Below are 20,499 nucleotides of genomic sequence, written 5' to 3'. Positions count from 1 at the left end.
AGCCAGATCTTGTGGATTCAAAACCTGTAATCTTTGCACTGTATCACCAGCATATGAAAATTGCCAAGCAGTTCTTTGATACAAAGGTTAAATCTGGGGAAGAGAGTCAAATATTCTGTTTCCTTGATTCTGTCAATTCCGTTGATGATTATACACGACACACATCGATTTAATAACAACTTGTGGAGGGTAGAGTGAGAGTGGAACTTTGCTAATGGGCGGAAATATTTTAGTTTACATCCCAATTCCAGAAACATTAACATGTGTTTGTTTTAGTTTTTAAAAAACAGAAACTCAGAATCAAGGAAATATGATCTTTTAACTTGTAAATAAAGAACTGAGTTCTCATCACTCAATTATCTAGAATAATAAAGTCTCTAGGCCAACATTAGCTGCGGTAGCTGCTCTCAGTTGTTTAAGCCCGTTATATATATATACATCACTGCAGCAGTCTGTGCACATACACGTAAATATGATTATGCAGACTTGAAATAGTACAATAGGAAATATTAATAAAATCCCCCTTTATGCGGAAATTTGAAATTATATGAATTTTACTTTAAATTGTTTTCTTTGAGGAAATTAGCCATAAGTTAAGGAATATTTAATTGTGTGATATTTTCAAGAACATAACTCTTGCATAAAATTCAGCCACCCTTGATTTCCATATTGGTCACACCACTGGCTCCAGTGTGCAATTCGTTCGTCTGAATTCGGCTATAGGGATAATTGAGAATCCTGTCGTCCTGGGTGTCAGGGAGAGAGAGAGCAATCTCTGCCTGCCTCCCGCTCTCACCGTTCTCGTTCAAGTCATGAACATCCCTGGACTGAGACACAGTCACTCTGCAAATCTATGTCAGCCCTTCCTCCCATAGAGTTACAATATGCAAAACAGAAGGCTAGAGGTTGAGAAAATTGAGTGGAATTAATCATGAGTTCTTTGGATGTTTCTCGTCTCTTTCCGTATTCTGTGCAGGTGTGCACCGGGATATTTCGGAAACCCCCAGAAATTTGGAGGAAGCTGCCAACCATGCAACTGTAACAACAATGGCCACTTGGGCAGTTGTGACCCCGTGACTGGAGGTAAGATCCACTCATGCATCTCTTAACCTGCATTTATCAAACTGGTGTCAAATAGCAGGCAAAAAACCCAAGCAAATGTTTTCAGGAAGCATAAGACAGGGTTCCAGCTAACAAATTGTCCTCTTGTTTTGACAACCTTGGGAATGCTTAGGTAGTAATTACAGCTTTGGTGAATAACTTAGTTCAAGTAGATTTTTTTTAAAAAGTAAAATTGTTTTTAAAACTTAACTAATGGCCAAATTAACTTCAGGCTCTATTATGGTGATTTTGCTAAAATCTCCCTTTGACATTATAAGCTTTCACGTCAGCTCTCTTCATGTGTATATCTGAAGAAGTCAGAGTACTCTTTCTCTAATAGCAATAATGTTCTAGGATATGGGTGTTATAATTGAGATGGATTTTACATACCAAGGAAAAGACTATTGCTGGGAGTTAGGATGGGTTCCTTAGGAACAACTTCGACAAAAAAGGAAGACTGTCTTCTTCCTTCTCTGACAGAGAATATCAATGTGATTTATCAAGAAAATGCCATTAATATAGTGTAATGCCAAATCCTTAGATAAAAGCTCTCATCTTATTGTTATGGACAAGATGAAGAACTAAACCCTGGATGTGTGCCTTAGATTGGTCAAGTGACTGTTTCCAAAGGAATGCAGAGTAAATGGGTTATTACCAGTCTAGAACAAGGTATCTATTGTCCTGCCTTGGAGCTTCATCTTGACTCCATCCTGCTCAACACTGTTGACTTGAACGGAAATATAGAAGGCATGCTCACCCACTTATCAGATGGCAAACTTGGGAGAGATAGCAAATGCCTCCTCTGACACATTTAGAATTCAAAATGTCCTCAACAGCTGGAAATGATGGGCCAATTCTAGCCCATCTGGATGAGTTCTACTGTCAGTGGAGGTATTCAAGGAGAAGCTTCAACATCACACGCAGAGTATTAATGAAATTAATGCCTTTTCAACCCTCTCTTCCCTTACTCTAATAACAAAAATAAACAACCTGAAATGGGGATGATAACTATTCATTTTAAAAATGGAAGAAAATCCTCACACATGAGACTTGTTTGTTCCTATGAGCCTTTTTCCCTCTTTTTCATTCTTTCTTTTACTTTCAATCAATAGTGTATAGAATCCTTGGTGGTCAAAACTCAAACTTGTTGAGAAAATTGCACTGATAAATCAATCATCTACATAAGCCAAGACCCCCATAGACTGTTCTAGGCGCTGTGGGAGATTGTGAGGGAAATAAAACCATGTTTCCTGGCCACAGGTATTTACAGCCTAATTGAGGAAATAAAAGTGACACAACTATATATACATATAAGAATGAGTAAAAGATCTTTTAAAAAGGATGAGTAAGAGCAAACTATGAGTATATATGATAAATTAAAACATATACAAATATATAGAAAGGAGACATTGAGTGGTAAGATCAAGAGTGATGTGTTCACCTTATTTTTCTTATTGTCCAAAAATTTCCATCATGAACTTAGATTATTTTTTTTACAATTAAAAGTTTAAAATATATATATATGCACACAGAGTGTGGAATATTGCCTGTCACTGAGAAGAACAATCATGAAAGCCTCTTTATAGCATGTCCAGGGAAACTTCAAGCCTAGAGATTTCATGTGGTGAAGTTAGACTATTTTTCAGAGGGAAGGGAGAGGGCATTTCAGTGTAAGGATACATAGTATGGGGAAAAAGAGTAGAAGTGGAAGGAGTAAAGAATATCCAAGGATGACCAGTGGGCTTTCCTGACTGTAGCTGAGAACTTCAAAATTCAGCTGATATCTGTGGTAGTTGGAGATAGGGGTCCACTGACATTGTATGCGTATCTCTCTCTCACAGTATCTGTCACACTGTTGTATAATTTGTCTCCTTGCCCCATGGGACCATTAAACCACAGAACTGCAGTGATTTTTGTCTTGATATCTTTGTACTTCCTGCACCTAGCACAGGGCCATGGCACACAATGGATGCTTGAAGGTGTTCGATGAAGGTTTATTGAATGTTCTTGAATGACATTCCAAGAGACATCAACAGTTTTATAGGAAGCTATCAAAAAAAGCCTTAATACTAACAATTAGGAGTTTTAATTTCATTGGGATGCCATGACCCTTTATAGAGAAGGAAGTGACTTTATAATCAAAGAGGCCAGAAGAGAAGTTCCTGCAGCAAGACTGCTGGGGGTTGAGGAAGCTCCCTGAGCAATGGCTCAGGTGAGGGAGGAAAAATGGAAGAGCCAACAATGCTGGATAGTTGAGTGACTAAAATATTCCAAAAACCAGCTTTTCTAAAAGCCATGTTAAAGAGCAGATGAAGAGGAGTTTTAATAACAATATCTTCTTTGGTTATTCCTCGTTTCAGACTGCATAAACCAAGAACCCAAAGATGATGGCCCTGGAGAAGAATGTGATGGTGAGATAAGAAAGTGCCCCCTCCTTCCCAAGTTGTGGGGTTTAGTTTAAAATCTGTGAGCCCCATGCTGGGACATGCAGTTTCCAGGCTGAGAAAACGGTAGTGGGAGGAGATGGAAGGGGACTACTTAGGGTCAAATCCAGCCTGTCAATTAATAGGTGTATGACCTTGGGCAAGTGACCTTACTTCTCTAAGCCTGAGTTTTATCATTTGTAAAATGGACATAATAAATATACCAACCTCATAGAGTTGGAAAAATTCCTGTAAGTCCCTTATTATAATGCCTGGTGAATAGCAAGCACTCAATAAATAAAAGCTATTTATTACTATTTTTCCCACATACAAAATAAGCAACAAGTTGCATAGAATCACCATTTTTTGGCAGTTTTGTTGAAATATAATTTACATACAACATTGTATCAGTTTAAGATGTACAACATAATGATTTGATATATATATATATATTTTGCAAAATGATTATCACAATGTTTTGTTAACATCCATCATCTTACATAATTACAAATTCTTTTCTTATGATGAGAACTTTTAAGATCTACTTTCTTAGCAACTTTCAAGTATACAATACAATGTTGTTAACTACAGTCACCATGCTGTTCATTACATCATGAGAACTTATTTTTCTGATAACTGAAAGTTTATACCTTTTGATCCCCTTCGTCCATTTCCCCCACTCCACGAGTTCTTTCTAAAATACTCCTTGACTAGAGATCTCCCTTTTTCAACATCTGCATCCCTCCCAGAGAAGTCCAGGATGGTAATTATTGCCTGTGATGACCTATGTGCATAGTAACTGGGTTGTGCAGCCCTGTGCTCTGTTTGCATTCCTGTGGCTTCAGCCCACAGCACGTTTGCCTTTGATTGTGGCCCCTACAGATTGTGACAGCTGTGTGATGACACTCTTGAATGACCTGGCCACCATGGAGGGTGAGCTCCGCCTAGTCAAGTCTCAGCTGCAGGGCCTGAGTGCCAGCGCAAGCACTCTGGAGCACATGAGGCACTTGGAGACCCAGACCAAGGACCTGAGGGTAAATACTCTGGGGGTCCAGCACAATGGCTGGCTCAGAGTAGAGATTTGGTGGATAGATGCTGCTTGAATGAGTGCTCCTCAAGCAGGAAAAGGAGAGAGACTGACTCCGTTTGAGGCTCAGAGGGGCTTTCCTCTGTCCTCTGATCTAAGTGAAGATTTCCTTTTTACTGGTGGAAAGTACTAGTGAACACAAGAAACTAACATTTCTAAGCGAAATTCTTTACCTACTGAGTGTTTCTGTGCTAATTTTTCTTACAGAGTCTTTAGCTCAGTATCTTGCCTTCAGAAGACTCAAAAATAGATTTATGTAAAATTGGTGTTAATTGTTCTTTAAATGTTTGATAGAATTTTCCAGTGAAGCCATGTGGGTCAGGCGTTTTCTTATTGGAAGTTTTGAAAGTTTGTTTTTTTAATAAAGCATAAATTTAATTTTTTTTTTAAAGAACAATTTATTTATACACCCAACACATGACCGGGTGAGTGAAAGAAGCCAGTCTCAAAAAGTCACATACATGATTCTGTGTATATGACATTTTTTTTTTTTAATTAATGTTATGATAGATTACAGCCTTGTGAGATTTCGGTTGTACATTTTTGTTAGTCATGTTGTGGGTATACCACTTCCCCCTTTGTGCCCTCCCCCCACCCCCCCCTTTCCCCTGGTAACCACTGATCAGATCTCCTTATCAATATTCTAACTTCCACCTATGAGTGGAGTCATATAGAGTTCGCCTTTCTCTGACTGGCTTATTTTGCTTAACATAATACCCTCGAGGTCCATCCACGTTGCTGTGAATGGGCCAATTTTGTCTTTTTTTATGGCTGAGTAGTATTCCATTGTGTATATATACCACATCTTCTTTATCCAATCATCAGTTTCTGGGCATGTAGGTTGTTCCATGTAGGCTATTGTAAATAATGCTGCGATGAACATAGGGGTGCAACGGACTCTTGAGATTTCTGATTTCAGGTTCTTAGGATAGGTACCCAGTAATGGGATGGCTGGGTCATAGGGTATTTCTATTTTTAACTTTTTGAGAAATCTCCATACTGTTTTCCATAGTGGCTGTACCAGTTTGCATTCCCACCAACAGTGTATGAGGGTTCCTTTTTCTCCACAACCTCTCCAACATTTGTCGCTCTTGGTTTTGGATGTTTTTGCCAATCTAACGGGTGTAAGGTGATATCTTAGTGTAGTTTTGATTTGCATTTCCCTGATGATTAGCGATGATGAACATCTTTTCATGTGTCTATTGGCCATATTCATATCTTCTTTTGAGAAATGTCTGTTCATGTCCTCTGCCCATTTTTTGATTGGGTTGTTTGTTTTTTTGTTGTTAAGCAGTGTGAGTTCTTTGTATATTATGGAGATTAACCCTTTGTCGGATAAGTGGCTTGTAAATATTTTTTCCCAATTAGTGAGCTGTTTTTTTGTTTCAATCCTGTTTTCCCTTGCCTTGAAGAAGCTCTTTAGTCTGATGAAGTCCCATTTGGAAATTCAATTTTTAAAAAATAGATACAGGACTATTCAGCTTATCTATTTCTTCTTGAGTGATATTTGGTCATTTGTGCCTTTCAAATAATTTTTCCATTTCGTCTAAGGTATGAAATGTATTGACATAAAATCATTCATGATTTTCCCTTATCTGTTTAATATCTGCAAAACCTGTAGCGATGCCCTTTCATTCTGATATTGCTCATTTGTGTCCAATCTCTTTTTTTCTTGATTATTCTGATCAGAGTTTTATTAATTTTATTGATCTTTTTATTTTGTTGATTTTCTCCATCTTTATTGTGTTTTCAGTTTCGTTGATTTCTATTCTTATCCATATATCTTCTTGCATCAGCTTGCTTTGAGTTGAATTTGCTATTTATTTTCTAGCTTAAGATGAAAGCTTATTTTACTGATTCAAAACCTTTCTTCTTTCTAATATAAAGATTCAATGCTATAAATTTCCCCCTAAGCACTCCCTTTAGCTGTACCCCACACGTTTTGAAATGTTGTGTTTTCATTTTCATTCAGGTCAAAAGATTTTCTAATTTCCCTTGTGATATGTCTTTGACCCCTGAATTACTTAGAAGTGTGTTGTTTAACTTCCAAATTGCAAATTTTCCAGATAATTTTCTGTTATGATTTCTAATTGAATTCTGTTGTGGTGGTCAGAGAACATACTTTACATGATACCAATTCTTTTAAATGTATTGAGGTTTGTTTCATAGCTCAGAATATGGTCCTTCTTGGAGAATATTCTATGTGCACTTGGAAAGAAAGTGGCTGAGAGGATCCCACAGGGCCAGAGTCAGGCTCCCTGGAGGACACTGGGAGCTCTTCTGCCCATGAATGAAGGTGAAAAAGTGCCCTTGAAACTGCCCGATGCTAATTGTTGCGCCATGGCTATATGAGAACCTAGGAAAGTTACAACCTTACAGCCAGAAAAAGATTCGCAAACCAAGATCTGTGCTCGAATGTGACATCCTCAAGATCAAGATGGTGTGCAAGTCCTACGTTGCCAATATACGAACTGGTCCTGCACTGGAGGGTCTGGGGTGGCAGTGGTGATAACCATAAGGTCCCTGGACAGGGCACCGAGAGTGCAGAGAGGGGAGAGAGCTCGCGCTCAGAATGAGCCCGCAAAAATCATAATAGACAAATAGCGAGGGGAAATACACCCAAGAAAGCAACCGTGAAGATATGAGTTCCCTTCAGATAAAAGGAAGAGAATAGGACAATCTGAAAATTACTTTGAAGGATAACATCCAATAGAAGAAACAAGAATTTAGGAAATTTTGAAAAACGCCAGAAACCAAACAAGAAGAGGCAGATATGAAAAGATCCAATTAAACATCATGGGAATGAAAAAAATATACTCATTGAGATGAAAGAATTCAGTGGATAAGATAAGCCCTAAACATAGACATAGACATAGTGAAAGAGGCTTTGGAGAAAGTTTAATAAGTGCTTTTGGAATGAGGGCTGATTCTAAACCCATTAGTGGCTATTGCTGAGTACATATAGCAAAAAATAAGGCTAGAAAAATGGCTCCTTTCCATCTCATCAGGATAATTTTAGTCCATGGTTTACAGGCTTAATATAGAGGGAAGAGGAGAAAAAGCCTTCATGTTTTGAGAGAAAAAGAAGCCACTTGAGTTACTTTGATGTCATCAGTACAAGCCGGTACTTCTCCAGCAAAGGAAAGGGAACCAACATTTTGGTACCCGTTCTATGTGCCACACTGTGTGCTAAGTGCTTTACTTAAGTCTCACAACATCCTATGAGGAAGTTAGTGTTATTTTCATTTAACAGGCATGCAAAAGCTAAGTAACTTGCCTAAAATCACACAGCTAGTACATGGTGGCTCTAGAACCAAGATCAATTTCTAAAGGCTATGCTTTACCCACTACACGTCTTATCCAGATGTTCAACGAACGTTCTACAGAATGATGTGCCCCAGTTTTCCCACAGTAAAATTAAAATAGAACCATCTTCTTGCAATATCACACAAACACTGTGAAAATTCAGTAGGAATAGTATGAAAAGGAAACTAACATTTTTGAATGCTCATGTGTACATGACAGTTTATAATACATTAGCCCACTTATCATCAAAAACAACCCAGAAGCTTAATATTATAACCCCTAATTTACTGATGAAGGAGATAAGGCTCCATGAGGTGTGTCCACTAAGTGGTGGGCCTAGGGTTTGAGCCTGAGCTGTAAACCTGTGTTCTCTTACGCAACACAGCTCTCACACATAAATTGAAGTATTGCTTTTTTTGGTAAGTTTTTTCAAGGTATTAACCAGTCTTTTCCAAAAATTTGAAAATAATCACTGTTCTAGATATTATGTACAGGGTGTCACCCTCTAAAAGTAATGAGGCAGTTTAGTGCCCAAAAATATCAAGGGGCCTGGATTTTGGTCCTGAAGCAATCACTGATCAGCTATACAGTCACGGCTAGGACAAGTCACCCACCTTCTTTGGCCTTCCATTGTCTCATTGGTAACATGAGGGTGTTCAGTTAAAAGATCTCTGAATTCCCTTTCTGCTCTAAAATTCTTTGAATCTAATGGTTCCTTCAGTAAAGTAGCCATAGGCTCTGCTTTTAGGAATAAAGTTAAATATAAGTTAACAACAGCTGAATTTATTGTAGAATCTGGAAATTAACGTCAGATAAGTGGTATCACCTTCATTTCTATAAGGGCAGGTCATTAATTCAAGTAAAGTATCTCTTGTTACGTTTTTAAATTTTGCTACCTTCTTTTAGAGCCATATCACAACTTAGATCAGAAAGTAGATTCTTCATGCAGCGTATTTCAAAGAACCATATTTTTTTTTTGTGGACCAGCATTGGTCTCGCTAAATGAATCTGTTCATATCATCACCAGGTTTACCAAGTTGATGGGACTTACTCCAAATTTCTGCTTTCAAGTGAGATTAACTTTGTATTTTCTTTCAGAATCAGTTGCTCAACTACCGTTCTGCCATTTCAAATCATGGATCAAAAATGGATGGCCTGGAAAAAGAACTGAGTAACTTAAATCATGAATTTGAGACTTTGCAAGAAAAGGTAACGTGTTAGGTCAATTAAATTAACTTTTTTGTTTGTTTACTTTCAAAATATTGTTAGTTTTTTCCCCCATCAGCTTAATTTGTGGCTAATCAATTTATTATTCACATAGGTTCAAATGAATTCCAGAAAAGTACAAGCATTACATAACAATGTTGATCGGACAACCCAAAGAGCAAAAGAGCTGGACACAAAGATTAAAAATGTCATCCGGAATGTGCACAGTAAGGAGAGTCATCAGTCCAATTGAATGTTCTTTATATTACACAGCCTTTGTTGTACACTGAAAGAATTTCCCTTTAAGAATTCAACAGTATGAAAAAGATCCTGTAGTGATACTAAAAAACCAAGATGAACCCTCTATAAAAATCTCTGCCTTATTTTTAGTAGTCTACTGGAGTCCAGAATTCCCAGTTTAATAAACTGCTTGATGTTTCCTAGTTCTCTTGAAGCAGCAGTTCTCTGGGACAAATGGAGAAGGAAACAATGTCCTGTTAGGTGATTTTTCCAGAGAGTTGGCTGAAGCTGACCGCATGATGAGAGAACTGCGGTCCCGCAACTTCGGAAAGCAGCTGAAAGACGCAGAAGATGGAAAAAAAAACGCTCAGCTCTGTAAGGACGTGCTCACATTCTTGCATCCACTTCTTTCTAATTGGTTTGAAACACAGTGTGCAAAGTACAATATTGAGTCCCCCGTTACAGTTGGAAGGTCCCATCATCTCAGCACATATTACTGTTAGAGCATCATGTGGTGAAAATGGGTACCCCTCCAAGTTACCAAGAGGTTGTAGAACATAGCATCTTACCATCATGCGAAAAAATACTACTAATAATAAGTTCTTCTCCTAAGATGTTACTGATACCTCTTTTCCTTTTTCATTGCATTTTCCTTCTTCTTTCATTCAACTTCACCCAACTTTCTCATTACATCCTTTTTTAACAGTCACCTCACCACCTCTGGGATTTTGAATCACACATTGACATTAGCACTACTATTACAAAAACAAAAAAATGGGTGTACTAGAAATTAACTGAAATATCTAAAGGTTTTGACTATGGAAAATGCCTCATTAGCTCAAAACTGGGAGAAATATTGGTTTGGTGCATATGTTTCCAAATACTGATCTTTATTCTCTAGTAAAATGATTATCAATAGCTAATATACAGATAGTAGCAGGGTTTTTTTTTTTAGCATTTGTGTTGTTTAAATTTAATATTAGTCTTGGCTTTTAGCTGCAAGGAGACAGTATTAGTAGTCGAAGGAGCAGGTCCTTTTTACTCTGGAGATCCAGTTCAAGTCCCAAGACTGGCTTGTTATGCAACTTTGGGCCGTCACCTAATTTCTTGCGCCATCCATTTCCTTATGTGAAACATGAGAATGATATTGCTGTTTTCCTGTGGTTATCATGAAAGTTAAGTGAGGCAGTGTGTGTAAGGCACACAGCAGGTGTTGCATAAATGTTAGCTTCCTTTCCCATTCCCTTGCAAGTTCAAGGAAAACCATGAAATGAGTAGAAACTTAATTCTCCTTCTGTAGTCTTTGTAAGTTAGCTTCACTGTACTCATCTCTCAAGAGGAAAACATAAAGTGATGTATTACAGTGCTGAATCGGATAAGGAGCTGGCTGGAAAAACACCAGGTAGAGAACAGTGGACTTGTTAAGAGTATACGGGATTCTTTAAATGAATACGAAGCCAAACTCACTGACCTCCGTGCCATGCTACAAGAGGCAGCCACCCAAGCAAAGCAGGCTGCTGGCCTCAACCGAGAAAACCAGAAGACTTTGGAATCCATCAAGGTGAGTTTACAGTCAGAATCTGCATGGTTTCATTAACGACAAGAATGAGGGAGCAGAGATCTTTGTCTAATAAAGTGGCCTGGCCAGCCGGCTGTCTGTACATCTAGTCTGTACGCACCTGTCTGTACATCAAACCCTAATCAAACAGGAATGAGACATTAAATGCAAAATCAGTCGTTCTTACTCCTCAGCAGCCAGAAAAGAGTCTGGGCTTAAACCACAGAAAAAGCAGAGCAAATTGCTTCACCCACCCCTGGCTGATAGAGTGCTGGAGGAATAATGTTACCAAGTAGATGAGAAATCAAATTAATATTGTTATAATTAATTCAAAGTACATAATATTTGTTTAAAATAACTGACTTCGTGTCATATGTGTAAACATCGTTATCATAATCACCAGCAAAGGCATTTTAGGCCATTACCTGCTTTACAGGTAAAAAGTTAAAGTACAGGCCTCATGCAGGAGCTGCAATAACAGAATTTAGAGCTCAAGATTCTATCGTGTATATTTCAGCTGTGAACACTGTGTGCTGAAACAACAACAAAAGTGTGAGGGTTATTTAATGGCAGGAAGATCAAAATGGAATAATATAGGACTGACCTCCAGAAAGAAGAACTTAGAAAAGACCATAAGCAATATCTTAGTAGACGGCAATATGCTTAACTTCCAAAACCTGTTTGATAGAAGCACCTCTGTTGGAAGACACTGATTGTGCCAAGGGAAGGGGCCAGGTCCAGTATTCTCAGTTTCTGAACTTCAGCAGCCTCCCAGCGTGGCATTCGCAGATCCTACATGGCTTCATGCTGACATGCCCCCACATCCTCACTGGGACGGGCACGTAGAGTGTACCAGTGGTCAGTGCTGGTTTATTTAGCTCAGATCCGTTGTTTTGATCCACGTAGCGGACCTTAATTATACATCCACCTCATTGGCCGAGTTGACCCCAGTGTAGAAACCTTCTTCAACAGTGATAACGATTGTTTCATTGGCATGTAGTTTGCGGAAACTATGACAACACCCCCACTCTACAAAGACAACTGATTTCTCATGATTTTGTAGTTGCCTAGGTGATCTTTTAAGTTCAAGAAAGCATTCTGACTCTGAAATTACTTGTATGCTGTTGTCCAATAAACATGTCTGTGCCTTCTCACGAAATATCATATAGCTTAGGCAGATGTTCTTTTACTCTATCCAGAGACAAGTTAAAGAAATGAATTCCCTACAGAGTGACTTCAACAAGTATCTAGCCACTGCAGATGCCTCCTTACTGCAAACCAGTGCTGTGCTGCAGCTGATGAGGAAAAGCCAGGAGGTAGAGATGAAACTTATTCTCTAAACAATGGAAAAACTTTTACATTATATTGCAAAGAAACTGTGAGATAGGCTAACCTATTTTTTTCTCCCATATATGTCTTTTGGATGGAAGGAAATACACCAAAATGTTAACAGTGGTTCTCTCTTGGTAGGGGGAGGGTGAATGATGTCTTCTCTATATCTATCTGTATTATGTAATTTGCCTGCAATGAGCAAATGTTACTTTTGTGGTAACCATAAAAGTATTGTGATGCTCTTTTTAAAACATCAAGCGTACCTTTATTAGCAGAAGACATTTAGGACTGATAAAAGATTGGCAACGTTTCTTAGCAGCCCAGTGGTCATTTTGAAAATGTCTATTAGGATCACTATTTTAAAATCAGAAAAAAGTGTTTTGGTTTAGCACAACTTTACACTAATGATAACAGTCTACACTTATAAAATTTATCAAAAGGGGAACCCGCCATAAGGAAAATGTTTGAAATGGTGATAAAACTTGCGAGAATATTATCACGGCCACTCTTTGAAGTAACCAAGTATTAATTAGTGTGGTCAGTGGGCTTAGAAAACAATTTCTTCCTGTTGCCTCCTAGAGACATGTCAATTATGACAGAGTTCAAGTAAATGGCCTATACATTCTTTGTTTAAATTGACATTGTCTCTGTTTACTTGGAAAAAATAGGAATATGAAAAATTAGCTGCCAGTTTAAATGAAGCAAAACATGAACTAAGGGACAAAGTGAAAGAACTTTCCAAATCCGGCAGCAAAACCTCCCTGGTGGTGGCTGCAGAAAAGCACGCGCAGTCTTTGCAAGAGCTGGCAAAGCAGCTGGAGGAGTGAGTGTCCCGGAGACTTCTGCTGTTGGAGCCTAGTGTGAAAGCCACCCCCCCCCCTCCCCAACCCCGGCAAGCTGGATCTCCAGAACAGGGTGGAGGGGGGACCCAGGGCCAGGTCCAAACCGTACCTCTAACAGGGAGTTCCCAGCTGAGTCCTTGGGGCAGAGCTATGGAGCCCACCACCTCAGGTCTCTATTTGCCAAATGAACTGGGGAGGCTGGGGGGTTCTTAGCTGCGGGCAGGGGAGGGCTGCGGAGCACTTCACCTGCACTGTCTTCCAGGATCAAGAGGAACACCAGTGGGGATGAGCTGGTGCGCTGTGCTGTGGACGCTGCCACCGCCTACGAGAACATCCTCAACGCCATCAAAGCGGCTGAGGATGCAGCCGACAAGGCCACCAGTGCCTCCGAGTCTGCCCACCAGGTGGGCATCTGAACTGGCACCTTCTCTAGATGCACTCTGGAGAGGACTCGTTTTCCTATTTTCTTTGCATGTGCACTGAGGAATATATAAAAGCGTTATTTTAAATCAGAACTTGTTAGATAGAATAGACTTGAACTTGCTCTAGATATGGGTCATTTCTGTGTTTACTTGACTGTTTGATGTATATAGTGTAGTTTTTAAAACTATTTGTGAAACCAGATAGAAATTACACTATCAGTTTTGAACCGTGATAAATATTTTATCCTTCTTCTTACCAGGTCTGCTTTTAAGCTGTGATTTAAGTATCAACATTTACCAAAGAGGAGAGAGGTTTTTGTACACAATTTGATAACCACTTAGTTCCTGTCATCTGTGTTACACACAGGCATGTCTGTGGAGTTCTATAGGATCTCACATGTACTGTATAATATTCCTCTATCTAAAAATAAAGGACGAAATATTAAATATCAAAGAATTAGGGGACAGGCCTTCTTGGGAGGTTGAAGACTTTTCTCTCTCAAAGAGTAAAAACCTGAAGGCAACTCAGTTCTGTCTTCAGTTATTGCAGAAGATATTGTACAAGTGACAGGGAGAAAACATAATGTGTCAGGATGTCACCAGAGATGGTCCACCTCCCCAAGCCGCAGATGTCTACCTAGGGCCCTAACTGGATCTTTTAAGGAGCAGTCTTTTTAAACCTTCTCTCTTCACCTTTGAACCTTATCCTTTAAAGACTGAAGATAAGGCCTTTAGGTAGGATGACGAATCTTACTCCATATTTCCTAAGGTATCCCATGTGCTTAAGGCTGATAAACACTTTGCTTTCAGACAGTGATAAAGGAAAATCTTCCAAGAAAAGCTAAAACCCTGAGTTCCAACAGTGAAAAATTGTTAAATGAAGCCAAGATAACGCAGAAGAAGCTACAGCAAGGTATGGGGGGGAAGGGTGGCTGGGATAGTCAAGGTCTTGAAAATGACCTGTGAGACCTGGAAAAGCAGCCCTGGGAGCAAATGCTCTTCTCGAATCCCAATGTCCATGCAGACGATGCTTTGTAAATCCTTGGTTTCTTTTATGGATTTGATGTTTCTACCCAACGTTCTAACATATATTAAATTAACTAGAACCTCATGAATATAAATAAATCTTGAGGGTGTTTTGCCTGTTTTGGCCTGGCCTTTGGGGGGATCTTTAATTTAACCCATGTGTGACCATGGCCTTGGGAACCCAGTTAGCACAGAGGTATGTGGACTGCTGGTTTCTTATTTAAGGCCAAGATAATTAGTTTCAGGTCATTAGAGCAATTGCTTCAAAATTTCTTAAGTTCTAAAATCTTAGCAATTAAAATTACCAAAATCACTGCCACTGTGAAGCATGAGAATTTTTTAATCATAATTTTATCTTTGAAAATTTTCCACTTACTTTATTTAATTTTTTTTAGAAAAGAATTGAACCATCTCAATCTCACCAAATTCCAGTGTTCTAGAAATGCTGTCTCTTGATTTTCTCTGGTCTCTTACGGTCATTCAGCCCTCACTCAGTTTCTTAGTCCTTTCAGACCAATTAGATGCCTTTACCAGAAAATAAATTTACTTATCTATTTTCATTTTTAAAAATTAAATATGTGAAAAATAAAATACAAAATATTATATTAATGTACAATCATTTGCCTAGCAAATTTCAAGAATTAAAATTTCCTGGTGTGACGTCTGCTCTCTTTACAACATTTGAGCTAAGAGATGAGGATCAGTGTTTTAAATAGGATTAGGATGCTAACTACATTGTTACTTTTTATCTTTTGTTTTCTACCAGCTTTATTTTTTTGTTTGTTTTACCTTTTGACCCCCTTCACCTGCTTTTCCCAGCCTCCACCCTCTGCCTCTGACAACCACCAATCTGTTCTCTGTATCTATGAGCTTGGGGTTTTTTTGTTGTTTTCTTTAGTTTTTTAGATTCCACATCTAAGAAAGATCACACAGCATTTGTCTATGTTGTTATTTACACCAGTCTTAGAATAATAATTTAAGCCATATATCATCAGTATGGTCTTAAAGCACTCGTTGGTCATTTTCCGTGACCCCAAAGTGGCAATATTATCAGCTAGGAGTGTCTGTAACCTCCGTTCCTTTCACTGAATTTCCTTAAACCATCAGTTTGGCGATGAGCAGAAACCAGCAATGCCTACTCTGTGGGTGTTTCCTTGGATGACACTCTCTCAACAACTCGCCTTTCTTACACTCTGACTGAAGAGGCATCCTTTCTGCATTATTCATTTGTTCATTCATTCATTCAATAAATATGTACTAATATTGAGCCCTGACTAGTACCAGTCCCGGCACCATGCGCTAGGACACAGCAGTGAACCAGGTAGATACATTCCTTCACTAAGCAGAGACTTTTGCCGTGAGCAGAGTAGAAGTTAAGCCCTCCCTAAGTTTTAAGCCTCTCCTTTTTTTCATGTGCATTTCTAAGGAGCCTTGTACCATAGATTCTAATATGCTCCTGGCCTCTGTAACCGGAGGACCGTGGAGCTGTGGGTCTAGACACATGTAGTGGACATCTCTGGGATGACCCCTAAGATGTAGGCCTGCTCAGTGCTTTCCAGACCCTGGCTACTTCAGGGGCCACCAATACCAATGGAGGATCAAAATCCACAGGGTAATTGCCTCTTGATGCTTTCTTTTATTTTAGAAATCAGTCCAGCTCTCAACAACCTACAGCAAACTCTGAAAATTATGACAGTTCAGAAAGGGCTGATAGACACCAATATTACTACCATCCGCGATGATCTTCGTGGGATACAGAGAGGTCAGCATCTCCCTAACTTATTGTATGTGGCTTCTTTTGTCATACATTTAAGATACTTACACCTCTCTATTTATGTGTGCATTAGGTGACATCGATGGTATGATCAATAGTGCAAAGAGCATAGTCAGAAATGCCAATGACATCACTAATGAGGTTCTAGATGGGCTCACCCCCATTCAGACAGATGTGGAAAGAATTAAGGATACCTATGGGAGCACTCAGAGTGAAGACTTCAACAAGGCTCTCGGGGATGCAGATAACTCAGGTATCGGGCGTTCTTTGGCTAGGACATATTAGCTGTTTCCTCCATTGTTACATGCTTGGATCAATTTAACTTGTTCCCTGATAGTCTGATCTTAGAAATTAAAACATTAAAAAACAGCTTCAAATAATATATTCAAAGAGTATGAGGGATCACATATTCAAAGAGAAGGACCAGGTAGGATTTTTTTTTAATGTGTTAACATTGCTGTTGATTTTCCCTTTTATAGAATAGGGGTATAGGTCCCCGAATCATGAGGTACTGAAATATGATTGATGTTAAGGATCAAAAAACAGATGTATTTTTTTCTATAGTGGACAAGAAAGATGATTTGATATCTAGATTGCAGAATAAAATTTGTGGCCCATTTAGAAAACATATTACCTGATTCTGACTCATTCTGTCCAACCTTTGGGCCTCGAACATACCACTTGACAAGTACTATCAATTAGAACAACTATATTTAACCTTTTCTCAACTAACAATTATAAATTTCTGTTTTGTCATCTCACCAACAGTGAAGAAATTAACCAACAAACTACCTGATCTTTTGAGCAAGATTGAAAGTATCAACCAACAGCTGTTGCCACTGGGCAACATCTCTGACAACGTGGACCGCATACGAGAGCTAATTCAGCAGGCCCGAGATGCTGCAAACAAGGTGGGTGTGTCCCCCATTGCCAGGCACCAAGGCTCATTCTTTGATATGTTACCACATTCATCAAGAAGGGAAAGGCTTCTTTATTTACTCAAGAATTGGTTGTCTTTCTTGCCCTAATTCTTTGGTTGCTTGAAATATGAAAGTTTGTCATCCTTCAAAAGTGTGCATCACCTTCATCCCCTGAATGTTCTGGTATGTCAGAGACCTGAAGCAGCTTCCTTTCCACTGAGTTTATTCAGGCAGGAAGAAGGGTTCTCTTCCAGGCTCCAGTTGCTAAAGCATTTTTGCAAGTTCAAGTTAAGGGTTCCATAATCAGAATGTGCTGATATGATACGGCACAGGACCTACTTTCTTATTGTAATGTGAAAGTTGTAGAATCCACCTTTATTGAGGATGGAGGAATGGTTCCTACCAGCATGGGCAATATTCGGAACATGGCATTACAGCAATTTTCCATTGGCAGAACACTGATTCACCAGCCTTTCCCATTTTATCCTGAGATTGTTAACTTGAATTCCTGACACTTCTCTCTCACAATTTTTTTGCCCTAAAATAATACTAATGAAATATCTTGCATTTTTCAGCCACCCCTCTGTGAGATATTTGGAAATAAAGGGTTGGAAAGCTAAGTCCAAATATCACTGCCCTAGATGCACTGGGGTTGATTTCTAGTCTTGATATTACTTCTTTTGAGCCTCAAAGTCTGCCCTTTCTTCTAGGAAAGAGAAATACTCCCAGCATAAAAGCTTTAACAGGAAAACAAAGAACATAAGGCACAGTTTGGATGACACTGCCCTTTTCACACCCATACACACTTTATAAAAAGCAAAGTTTCTAGCTTTTTCCCTTCTATGTTTATTCACTAATTTATCCAACAGAATTTGAAGTGTAGGATGGCACAGCGGTTAAGAGCCGGTTAACCAAGCCAGACTGCCTTGGTTTCCATCCTAGCACTGTCACCTAGGCGCTGTGAGACCTTGGACCAGCCTCTTCACCTCTCTGTGTCTGTTTCTTTGTCTGTAGAACAGGGTAAATAACAGTATGGACCTCATGAGATTGTTAGGATTAAATGAGCTAATGTAAAACAGTTCCTGGATAACAGTACCTTGTCAGTGGAAAGTAATAAAATAAAAAACAGTAAGCAAGCACCTGTGAGCACCTGGCTTGTGTGGCACTTTCCTGGGTGCTGAGGACACAGAGATCAGTAAGCCATAGACCTGGGCTCGGCTTGCTCACTAGCTGCTGCATGCGGCTGAGAAGCTGGAGAAAGATGCGTTATGCAGGTCTTGGAAACACCCATTTCTACCTGGAGAGGCTCAGAAGAGCACTACAGGACATGCGTAAGAACGTTCAATGCAACACAGCTGATAGTCACAAAAAATAGTTGGAAGAAAGCCAAATGTCCATCAGCAGGCAATGGATAAAATTATGATAAATTTACACGATGAAAGACCATACGACAGTAAACGTGAGTGAGCTGGGACTAGGTTTATCCACATGGATAAATCTGAAAACGGAGTGAGGCGAAGAAAGCAAGTCATAGAAGGATGTGTGCAAATAGATACCATTTGTATAAAAATATTTAAAACGTGAAAAGTAAGACTAGTTACTGGTTATAGATAAATTCGTGTTTAGTAAAAATATTAAAACATGCATGGCACTATGTCTGGGAATCCAAATCCAGGATAGTGGTGACCCCTGAGAAGGGAGAGAGGGGAACCGAGACAAGCTGGCATTGGCAAGGGGCTTCAGTTATATCAGTAATGTTTAATTACTTAATTAAGAAGTTGATACATATACAGGTATATTCTCCATCCGTTTTTTGGATTTATGAAATATTTTCTAAATTAAAAAGAATGCGTAGGAGTTTCCCAGGTGACAGAAGAGCGTGCCAGGAGAGACTCAGGATGTGGTTGGGTAGACTGGAGGGCAGAAGCCAGGAGAGAGAGGCATAAAATGAGCTTGTTAAGTCCAGGCAAGGGAGCTCAGTTATGAGCACCTAGAGGGATTATACCTCAGGCATCGCCCAGCCCCCAAAGGTGATGCCTTCCATATACAAGGTCCTCCAGAAATATTAAAATACTTGATGGATCATGTGTAGAGTGGCTGTAAGTATCATTCCAGGAGTGTTATTCTTCAGATTGCTAGACAATATTTATTGTCTGTGTTTTAATGCAGAGCTACCCAGGCTGGTCCACAGTCCAGCTCTAGTCAGAGAACTTTTGTTACTGGTCCATTATATATACGTATAAAATTGAGAGTAAATGTTTAAAAACTTTTAATAGTTTGAATTGCCTTAACATCCAAGCAAGGGATCAGTGGGCATGTACTTTGCATACCTTCTTTATTTCATTCTCCTAGTAATTTAATTTTTAATATATTTTACAAAAGATTTGGTCCACGGCAGATTAGAGAAAAAAAATTGTCCATCACAGATTTTAAGAAGCATCATTTTCAAGAGCCTTGATGCACTCATTTTTAGTACTGAATGCTTGTAATAAATGCAACCATAACATGTAGAATGTTAGTGGTTCCTAGGAAGTTCCTTTAAAAAAATATTTTTCATGTACAGTTGTCCCCCGTTATCCGTGGTTTCAGTTACCCATGGTCACCCACGGTCCGGAAGCAGGTGATCCTCCTTCTCATGTGTCATTGGTAGGTCTGTATTAGCCTAACACTCCGTCTCAATGCCACGTCATTCCCCTCACTCCATCTCATCGTGTGAGCATCATATCATCTCACATCTTCACAAGAAGGGTGAGCATGGTACAATAAGATATTTTGAGAGAGAGAGACCACATTCACATAGCTTTTATTATGGTATATTGTTATAATTGCTCTATTTTATTACTAGTTATTGTTGTTAATCTCTTACAGTGCCTAATTTATAAATTGAACTTTACCACAGGTATGTACGTATAGGAAAATACATAGTATATACAGAGTTAGGTACTATCTATGGTTTCAGGCATCCACTGGGGGTCTTGGAACGTATCCCCCACAGACAAGGGGGGACTGCTGTATTATATATCTGCTGTATGCCAGCCATCATGCTAACTGCTTCCGTCCATATTAACTCATCTGCACAAAAACCTTCTAGGGTTGGAATTATTATTCTAATAATGATTATTATTTCTGGCACAGAGAATTAAGTGCACTTCTCAAAGACCCCTGGCTGATAAACAGAAAGAACATGAAAGCTTTATTACCCAGCTCCTAAAGCAGTTTCATGAGTTTATAATCCAGGTCTAGAAGACACTCACAGTCCTTT

The 20,499-nt window shown here is 39.1% G+C and overlaps 1 protein-coding gene across 3 annotated transcripts in view; it reads left to right on the top strand.

Annotated features, from left to right (window-relative positions):
• The window catches only part of LAMA3 (laminin subunit alpha 3), a 255,342-nt gene that overhangs the window by 198,233 nt on the left and 36,610 nt on the right, over nucleotides 1-20,499 (top strand). For all 3 annotated transcript variants that reach the window (XM_044774483.2, XM_070513304.1, XM_044774484.2), the window contains 14 exons: nucleotides 977-1,083; nucleotides 3,462-3,512; nucleotides 4,407-4,558; nucleotides 9,016-9,126; nucleotides 9,239-9,350; nucleotides 9,568-9,738; nucleotides 10,728-10,924; nucleotides 12,121-12,237; nucleotides 12,922-13,076; nucleotides 13,358-13,499; nucleotides 14,328-14,430; nucleotides 16,189-16,305; nucleotides 16,391-16,570; nucleotides 17,086-17,228. In XM_044774483.2, coding sequence (XP_044630418.2) covers nucleotides 977-1,083; nucleotides 3,462-3,512; nucleotides 4,407-4,558; nucleotides 9,016-9,126; nucleotides 9,239-9,350; nucleotides 9,568-9,738; nucleotides 10,728-10,924; nucleotides 12,121-12,237; nucleotides 12,922-13,076; nucleotides 13,358-13,499; nucleotides 14,328-14,430; nucleotides 16,189-16,305; nucleotides 16,391-16,570; nucleotides 17,086-17,228 — 1,858 coding nt within the window. The remainder of the gene's footprint in view (nucleotides 1-976; nucleotides 1,084-3,461; nucleotides 3,513-4,406; nucleotides 4,559-9,015; nucleotides 9,127-9,238; nucleotides 9,351-9,567; nucleotides 9,739-10,727; nucleotides 10,925-12,120; nucleotides 12,238-12,921; nucleotides 13,077-13,357; nucleotides 13,500-14,327; nucleotides 14,431-16,188; nucleotides 16,306-16,390; nucleotides 16,571-17,085; nucleotides 17,229-20,499) is intronic.

This window comes from Equus asinus, chromosome 7, assembly GCF_041296235.1.
Source record: "Equus asinus isolate D_3611 breed Donkey chromosome 7, EquAss-T2T_v2, whole genome shotgun sequence".
Taxonomy (NCBI): Eukaryota; Metazoa; Chordata; class Mammalia; order Perissodactyla; family Equidae; genus Equus; species Equus asinus.
This window is presented reverse-complemented; position numbering and strand designations above follow the sequence as displayed.